This window comes from Alexandromys fortis, unplaced genomic scaffold (assembly GCF_014885135.2).
Source record: "Alexandromys fortis isolate MF-2015 unplaced genomic scaffold, M_Fortis_MF-2015_v1.1 scaffold_394, whole genome shotgun sequence".
Taxonomy (NCBI): Eukaryota; Metazoa; Chordata; class Mammalia; order Rodentia; family Cricetidae; genus Alexandromys; species Alexandromys fortis.
Genome location: NW_026068271.1, coordinates 411,016 through 419,957, shown reverse-complemented (window position 1 = coordinate 419,957; position 8,942 = coordinate 411,016). Strand labels below are relative to the sequence as shown.

The window sequence follows — 8,942 nt, the reverse complement described above, 5'->3', positions numbered from 1 at the left end:
TCTCTAGCAACTTTCACTACTGGCCCCTCCCTATTTCCTATTCCTCATGGGCCTGGACTATAGCAGTAGCCTCTTTGTGGATCTCATGTCCACCTGTGCCCTCTAAGAGACATTCTCCAGGTCTTCGCAACATGGAAGACAGATTTTGAAACTCTTCTCTCTCTCTCTGTAAAAAGACTAAAACCCTACTGGACCTACACAGTCAGCCTCACTGCCCACCTCCCTGGTCCTGTCTCCTACCTCTCTGCAAGCTGGTGCCTACTTCAGCGCGTCTGCCCTGGCTCTTACCTGTGCCTGAATATTTTGACTCCAAACCTTTAGGTATCTTTTTCTTCCATGTCACTCATTCCAGTTCAATGCACCTTTTGCAAAGGCCTTTGCTGGCAGCTCTATGCCCCAGCCATTCCCTAATATATTGCCTGGCATTTTTCTGCTTCTTATCAAACAGTATCTTTAGTTTTTTTATTCATTTTTTATCCATCCTTTTTTCTGCCTAGAATGGCAACTCCCTGAGAAAGGGGCTCTCAGAACTCACTGTGAGAGTTCAGTAAATGCTGGTGAATGAATGAATGATTGTATCCACCAAGACTTCGCATTTGGGGGCTGGGCAAGTGGCTCAGTTGAGAAAGAGCTTACCTAGCATTCATTGAGAAGGCCCTAGGCTTTTCCCAGTGTCCCATAAACTTCTGACCACAGCACACATGTGCCCACACTCATAAGCACATGCGCGCGCACACACATTCATAATAAACAAGAGTTTAACTGAAAAAAAAAAAATAAAGTTCAAGGCCAGCTTAATGTACCTGAGAGAGACCCTGTGTAAGAAATAATCCACTTAACCGGGCAGTGGTGGTTTATGCCTTTAATCTCAGTACTCTGGAAACAGAGGCAGATGGATCTCTGTGAGTTTGAGGCCAGCCTGGTCTGCAGAGTGAGTTCCAGGACAGTCAAGTGCTATACAGAGAAACTCTGTCTTAGAAATAAATAAATAAGTAAGTAAGTAAGTAAGTAAATAAATGTATAGATATGAACTCCAAACTAAATTCAGTCTTTTATACTGAATTCTAACCTGGCTATTACCTTTCCATTGCCTGGCCCTGTTAGAAACTAAACAAACCAAACAAACAAACAAAACCACAAGTGCATCGACTGCTCTTCCAGAAGACCTGGGTTCCATCCCCAGCACACACATGGTGGCTGGCGACTCCAACTGCAGGGATTCAACGTCCACCTCTGGTCTTCAAGTATTGCACACATGTGGTGCAGACATCTATGCAGGCAAACGTATCAAATAAAATTCTAAAAATCTAATCACAATAGGGCCAGCAAGATATCTTTGTGGGTAAAGGCGCTTGCCGTGTATGCTAGGGAACCTAAGTTCACTTCCGGGACCCATGGTCTGTTCATCTCTCCAGGTGCACCATGACATGTGGGTGTGTATAAACACAAAAAATTATATAAATTAAAATAATAATTGAATTTTTAAAAAGGACATGGAGGCTCCTAGGTATGGTAAAGGAGAAAGTTTGTTGTAGATATATGGGAGAGCATAGCCAGAAGCACAGATATGGCCATGTGGGAACGGGGAGAAGCGGAAAGAGAGGGAACCAGGTGCAACAGCCAAGGAGGGCAGAGGTACAAATGGGGCGGGCAACCAATCAAGAGAATTGCTACCGCAGTCAGGAAAAGAAGCTCCCTAAGAGGAAAGACCGCCTCCTCCCTCTTCAGAGGGTATCCAAAACACCGTTCTAAAAAAAAGGGGGGGGTGTTCTGAACACCCCAACAGGATTAAAGAGTATGTGCGTCTTTAAAAAGAAGGCTAAAAAGAAGAAAAAAAAAGGAGGGGTGTGGCCACAAAAGTAGTCGTTTGCGTCTGAACCACGTATTGCGCAGGAAAGTCCCGCCCTCTTTCCTTACGTCATCGGGCAAGATGGCGGCGCCCAGGGCGGTAGGTCACCGCGGCGCCTGGAGCCCTCCAACTGTAGTTCACTTTGCCTCTCTCCTCGAGCCTGCGGGGGCAAAGCGTGTCCGGCCGGGCCTTGCCCTAGGGACGCCAGTGGGCCTCTCTGGGGCCACAGAGAGTCTCGGGCTTCGCTGGGCGGAGGCTTGGTAGAGAAACCAAGGGATGAGGGCGGACTAGCCAATCAGAGGACTAGGCCTGCTAATCCTGGGAAAGCGGCTTGAATCGGACCTGGAAGGACTGAACGAGGTTCTGGGATTTGGGGGGAATGCAGAAAGAATTAAGGATACTTTTGCGCGAAATTCCTGGGGAATTTAAGGATCTTCTAATGCCAGCATTTGGGATTGCGGAGGCAGGGGGATCAGGAATCCCGTCGGTAAATAAACAAGTAAACCTTAATAGAAAATAAAAGGACTCAAACCGGGCGGTGGCGGCGGACGCCTTTAATCCCAGCACTCCGGAGGCAGAGGCAGGCGGATCTCTGTGAGTTCGAAGCCAGCCTGGTCTACAGAGCAAGTTCCAGGATAGGCTCCAAAGCTACAGAAAAACCCGGTCTCGAAAAACCAAAACAAAACAAACAAACAAACAAAAAAAAAACAGGAGAGAAGAAAGGAAGGAAGGAAGGAAGGAAGGAAGGAAGGAAGGAAGGAAGGAAGGAAGGAGGAGAAGAAGAAGGAAGGGAGGGAGGGAGGAAATCAAAGGACTCGATGTTGCAGGCAGGAACCAAGGAGTGAATGTGGAGTTCCGAGGAAGAGTCCAAAGGAAATTCCTAGAACTCCCAATAGTCATTAAATTGGAGAATGTAGTTAGTGGTAGAGTGCTTCGTTGATACCCTAACAGTGAAAGTTACATCGATCATGGAGGGGCAGCCAAGAAATTAGTAGTTAAGCAAGACCCTAGGAAGAGCTGGGTAAAATCTGGGTCATTGTTAAAGCTCACGTTGAAGTGCATGACAACCAGAGTTGCTGAAAGCCAGGCATGGCAGCCCTCTTGTAATCCCAGCACTCTCCTCAGTCAAACTGACTGACTAGAGTAGCTGAGTTGGGGTGCTCCAGGTACAAGTGAGAGACCCTGCCTCAATATATATAGTAAAGGGCAATTAAGGAAGAACCAGGCCTCAACCTCTGGCACAAGAATGCATACTGCATACATATGCTGCCCCCCCCCAAAAAAGTGAATTGATGAGAAATTAAGGTATAATGGGAGTTTGGGGCGAAAAAAAATAAGGATTTGGTGGAAAATTAGAAGATCTTGAGAAAATCAAGACTGGCTTAATTAAGGGGTAAAATTAAAAGTCATGGTGTAAGATTTAGGGGTGGAATCCACCTCCAGGCTCACCCCAATCCTTTCCCTCTCCCCTTCTCCAGTTCCTGCGCTTGGGTGCCCGAGGATGGAATGGGAGGGCCAGGGGCATCCATAGCGTGAGTGAGCCTGTGACCCCGGACAGCAGTCGGAAGAAAAGAACGCTGTTACAGTTCCTCTCGGACTACTTCCATGACATCCATCTTCTGAGAGAGTACCTGCTTCGGAAGCAGATACTGAAGGTGAACCGGAAGAATCGGTGAGAACCTGTGGCTTGGCAGGACTCCTAAAAGACCCTGCTGGCCAGATCTTCCGGCAAGAGCCCCCCCCCACCCCCGCTCCTGTTCTAGTCAGTCCCAGGCCAAGCTGTGGCTTCCACTGCCAGCATAATCAGCTCACATCTTCCTCTTTGGCCCATCCCTTCTCTGAGACTCCACTCTATAGGCACTCCACCACCAGCCCTGCTTGGGTGGTCAGGCTGACTTTTCAGACATATGTGGCTAAAACATCTTTCACATTTCCCTTTTAAAAGAAATCTTACTCTCTAAGGATGGGTGCCACTGGCCGCCCAGTTGCTAAGGGTGAATTTGAAGGCATCGTCTGTGGCCTCTCTCTGCCTTCACATCTAGTCTATCAGTGTCAGAGGATTCCCAGGGTCGATCCCACCACTTCACTCTGTGTGGCCTGCCCGTATACCTTTCATTTTAAGGTCAGTATTTTGGTCACTGGTCAATTGCTGTGAAGAAAAACCATGACCAAGACAGCTTTTAAAAGAAAGCATTTAAATGGGGGCTTGCTCCCAATTCCAAAGGGTTAGTCCATGACCATCATGATGGGAGCATGGTGGCAGGCTGGCCTGGCACTGGAGCAGTAGCTCCACAGGTTGCAAGCCCAAAAAAAGAGCATGATACTGGGCCTGGCCATGAGATTTTGAAACCTCAAAGCCCACCCTCAGTGGCACACTTTCTCTAAGAAGGCCACACCTCCTAATCCTTTCCAAACAGTTCTGCCAACTGGGGAGCAAGCATTCAGACATGTGCCTATGGGAGCCATTCTCATTCAGACCATCACAGTTACCACATCCATTCTCTTACTGCTCGCTTTTATCCTGCTCTCTGGAGCTGTCGTTGAGGCGGTTCTGAGCCACTGGATGTGGGGTGCTGGGAATCCAGCTGAATACTCTGCAAGAGCAGCAAGTGCCCTCAACTGAGCTGAGCCATCTCCAGCTTCATTTTTTGTTTGATTTGTTTTGTTATTGAGGGAGGTTCTCATAGCTCAGCCTGGCTAGATTTGAGCCCTGATCCTCCTGCTTCTACCTTCTGTGTGTGCCATACCTGACCAAGAAATGGTTTTTAACACGAGTCTCCACTGTCAGGCTGCCCCCGATTTGCCGTCTTCTCAGAACTGCTTTTCTGAGATTTGCAGTTACTTCTTGCTTTGTTGTCTCTCCTCTGCTACTAGGTGGTTCCACAGAGGCAGAGGCAGTGATGTGTTCTGTCCACTGTGATCCTAGTACACGGCACTGAACAGGCACTCAGGTTTGCAGCCAGCTAGTCAGTACTTGCCTGCAGCCTTGTAGTCTTCCCTCATAGAACTGGCACATAGTGAGAGGCCCCAGGCTTCACCTTTGCTCTCATTTTCTCCACAGATCCTTCGCTGACATCCAGAAGAAATATGGCCCATATGTCACAGGTGCCCTCTTCATCCTGAAGCAGGGAGGCGCAGTGAAGTACGACAGCTATCATGAGAGGATGTGGGAGGGTGGAGCATCTCTGCTGTCTTAACAGCCGTGTATCAGGACTCGAGTTTGTCGTTTATAAAATGAGATTGCATGCAGAGCTGAGGCGAAGGCTCAGCTGGTAAAGTGCTTGTTACATATGCATGAGGATATGAGTCTAGCACCCCTGTAAAAGTCAGGCATGTGGGGTACACCCTGATCCCACTGCCAAGGGGGTAAAGGCAGGACAATCCCTGAGGCTCTCTGGCTGGCCAGCCACCTAGCCTGACTAGCAAGCCCTAGGTGAGTGATTCTGTCTCAAAGACGTGGTGGAAAAGCATCTGATGGCAATGCCCAACATGCACACTTGTAGACACACATACACAAAGACAAAAAAATACACACAAATTTTAAATTAACAGCCAGCCCTTTGATCCCAGCACATGGGGGCAGAGGCAGGTGGGTCTCTGTGAGTTCTAGGCCAGTCATGGCTCTATCTTAAGACTTCCTCCTTTAAAAAATAATTTAAAAATTAGATATAGCTAGGCATGGTGGCACATGCCTTTAGTCCCAGCACTTGGGAGACAGAGACAGGTGGGTCTCTGTGAGTTCAGAGACCAACCTGGTCTACAGAGTGAGTCTTATGACAGCCAGAATATATATAGTGTAACCCTGTCTCAGAAACACCATAAATAAGTAAAAGAATTATGTGTGGCATTGCTAATACAGGGATTGCTTTCAAGACTGGGATTTCAGTCTAAACAGCTGTCATGAGGTGGAATGTCTCAGTGCTCAGTCACACCAGGCAGCCGGGTGATGTGCAAATCCTTGATTCTGGCTACTCTTGATGAGTTCAGCCTGGGCTACAGAGCAAAACCCCACCTCAAAAAAGTGTTTTTCTGCCTGGTGAGGTGTCACACTCCTCTGACCCCAGCTCTGGGGAGGTAGAGGAGGGCAGACTGAGTGGATCTCCTAGCTGGGCAGGGTGGCATGTCCTTGAGATCCCAGCTTTGAAGGTTGAAGCTGAAGAGTTAGAAATTGTAGGCCAACATGGGCTACATAGCGAGACCCAAGACCCTCCCTCAAAAGGCAAACAGCAAAAAGGTCTTTCTTTATGCTCCTTTTTCCCCTTTTAAAAAATGTGTATGTGTATATATATCATATATGGGGGTTATTTTTTTTTTTGTGTGTGTGTGTGTGTGTTTGTTTTTCAAGACAGAATTTCTCTATAACAGTTCTGGCTATCCTGCAACTTGCTTCGTAGAACTTGAACTCAGAGAGCTCAGCCTCCCTCTGCCTCCCAAGTGCTGGGATTAAAGGCATATACCACCACCACCCAGCTTTAAATATATATATTTTTAACATTTACCTGTTAAGTATATGAGGGTGTGCTTTTGCCACTGTGTGTATGTGGCAGTCAAAGGACAACTTAAAGGAGTGAGTTCTGCTTTCACCATGGGGGCCCTGAGGAACTAACTGGCTGGCAGACTTGGCACCAGGCAGCCTTACCCACTAAACCATCTCTCGTTGGCCCCCCTGGATGTTTTCTTCCTTCTGGAAAAATACTCAGTTTCTATAGGCTTTATGACTCCTACCTGGTCTGAGGACTTCTGCCGACTCCTTAGGATGAGATGTGTATCTGAAAATTGCTTTCAGCAGAGACACATGTAGCTCTTTCCTTCAGTAAATGTATTCTGGGGGGTAGGGGTGTCTCACTCTAGCCCAGGCTGACCCTGAATTCCCAGTGCTCTGGTCTCAGCCTCTCAAATGCTGGGCTTCCAGAAATGCAGCCATGACCAGCTCAGTTCCTGGCTCCGACACTGGACAGTATCCGGGCTTCTGGTGTCCTGTGAGAAGGAGTGAGGAGGGTGCCGACCTGCCACTGTTGCTAGGATGGCCACACTTGGGAAGCCAGGCAGTGTCATCACCCTACTCCTCATTCTAGGTTTCAGAACAAGGAGTGGATCCGTCCAAATGAGCGTGGCCATTTTCCTACCGAGTTCCTGGAGTTCCGGAAGGTTCCTGTGGAGGCTGTGGATGCCAGTGGCTGTGCCATCAACTACCAGGGCATGAGCAACCTCCGTGAGTAGGCCAGGGGGGCGGATTCCCCTTTGGTATTGGGCTCCAGAAAGGCCCCTGGTGCCACCCACCTTCTCATCCATCAGTGCCCCTGAAGGAGCTGCGGTTCCTGTCGCTGCAGCGCTGCCCCAACGTGGATGACTGGTGCCTTAGCCGTCTCTACCTTCTGGCTGACTCGCTGCAGGAGCTCTCGCTGGCCGGGTGCCCCCAAGTCTCGGAACGGGGCCTTGCCTGCCTCCACCACCTCCAGTAAGATCTCTGCCCAGACGGACCCTATGCCAGCAGAGCCAGAAGGGGGTTCTGGGTGCTGCTAGCCATCTGTCTGTACCCTCCCTGTTGTGATCTAGTACCTGTGGTAGGTGAGCATAGCTGAGCATTCTGTCTTGAGAAAGAACTGACTCCAGGCTTGTTTCCTTTGTATATGGACGGAAACTCTGTGGGAGTCACACTGTCGGGGAGAGCAGTAAATTTCACATATTTAGATAGCTGTAGAGTTTTACTGGAGGGCTAGAGGTGTGGTTCAGTGATAATAGTTGTTTAGACTCCCCAGTATGTGGCTCAGTGGTGGAGCCCGTCTAGAGTCCCCCAGTGAGGGGCTGGGAGCATATCAGAGCTAGAATGTTTGCTTAGAATGTACCAGTAAGGGGCTAGGGGTGTGGGTCAGCAGCAGAATGTGTGAAGCCCTGGGGTCCATCCGTTCGCACACACACGCCCACAAAGAATAAAAAGAGGAACTATTAGTTGAAATTGGGGTCACACACAGATGCCGCTCTCACACCATCCTTCTCACCCTTCAGGAATCTCCGCAGGCTGGACATCTCAGACCTCCCTGCCGTGTCCCACCCAGGCCTCACTCAGATCCTGGTAGAAGAAATGTTGCCCCATTGTGAGGTCCTTGGCACTGACTGGGCCCAGGGCCTGAAGCTGGAGCCAGACCAGCAGCCTCAGAACACACCGAGCCCTATCTCTCCCTAGCCTGTGGCCCCACTCTTTCAGGATCTTGTGGGGCTCTGTGGAGTGTGATGTTTTCTCACTCTGGCTTCCAGTGAGGTCCATTCAACCCAAAGGAGCATTGGCAAATAAGAAGGCTGAGTCAGGGTGCTGACTGGTGTTTGCCTGCAGCTATCAAACAGCTGTCCCCATGTCCTCACAGTGCTACGGTTTCTCATTATCCCTGCTCACCAAGAGCATTCCCCCAAACTGTCCACATACATGTCAGCAGGACTGTGGCCAACATGAGAGGCTGTTGGTTCTTTACAGTGGTGGTTCCTCCTTGTGCAGGGTGCATCCACATTCATTAAAGGCTAGCAGTACCCCAAGCCCCATGGCATCGCCCATGGATTTACAGGCTTGCGTGCTCGCTTTAGCAGCACATATACTAAAATTGGAACCATTTACTGACTTGTACTTCAAATGTGGGGTTTTCCTGTTCTGTGAAAACGGATCCTAGCCCTTGGGAAAAATGGTCCTTTCATCAGTAGAGGGCGCTGGAGAGAATGCAACGGAAAGGCCAGGACTGCCTGGAGCTTGAAGTGTACAGTGGTTCCCCAGGACCCAGATTGCTGGGTGAGGTCGGCACCCTATCGACTGAATGACTCCTGTACCCATGTTACCAGTGACTGTCACGACTCCCAATACACCGTGCAAATGTATGATTCTTTATATTAAACTTCCCTGTTCGCATTACCTTGTGGCTTTTCCTCCCAACTGGATCCAGATGGATAGTTCTAAAGGTTCAAAATTAAACTGGCGGTGGTGGCACACTCCTTTAATCCCAGCACTCGGGAGGCAGAGGCAGGTGGATCTCTGTGAGTTCGAGGCCTACCTGGTCTACAAGAGCTAGTTCCAGGACAGGATCCAAAACTACAGAGAAACCCTGTCTCG

General features: G+C 49.2%; 1 protein-coding gene across 2 annotated transcripts; it reads left to right on the top strand.

Annotated features, from left to right (window-relative positions):
- The first annotated feature begins 1,820 nt into the window (after positions 1 to 1,820).
- Dmac2 (distal membrane arm assembly component 2) lies at positions 1,821 to 8,741 on the top strand. Of its 2 annotated transcripts, none has more exons than XM_050132020.1 (6): positions 1,821 to 1,948; positions 3,328 to 3,521; positions 4,911 to 4,991; positions 6,925 to 7,061; positions 7,145 to 7,307; positions 7,856 to 8,741. In XM_050132020.1, exons 1-6 carry the CDS (start codon positions 1,931 to 1,933, stop codon positions 8,031 to 8,033), a joined length of 771 nt encoding a protein of 256 aa, XP_049987977.1. In that variant the 5' UTR covers positions 1,821 to 1,930; the 3' UTR covers positions 8,034 to 8,741. The 2 variants fall into 2 exon arrangements, with proteins under 2 accessions (XP_049987977.1, XP_049987976.1); XM_050132019.1 differs by lacking the exon at positions 1,821 to 1,948 and adding an exon at positions 2,195 to 2,336.
- The last annotated feature ends 201 nt before the right edge of the window (positions 8,742 to 8,942 follow it).

What these genes read in the sequence shown, in the direction of transcription:
- Dmac2 (XM_050132019.1), top strand. Translation starts at nt 2,229, where the DNA reads ATGCAGAAAGAATTAAGGATACTTTTGCGCGAAATTCCTGGGGAATTT. An exon ending in GGGGATCAGGAATCCCGTCG is followed by an intron (nt 2,337 to 3,327) that starts GTAAATAAACAA and finishes CCCCTTCTCCAG; the next exon opens with TTCCTGCGCTTGGGTGCCCG. An exon ending in CCAGGGCATGAGCAACCTCC is followed by an intron (nt 7,062 to 7,144) that starts GTGAGTAGGCCA and finishes CTCATCCATCAG; the next exon opens with TGCCCCTGAAGGAGCTGCGG.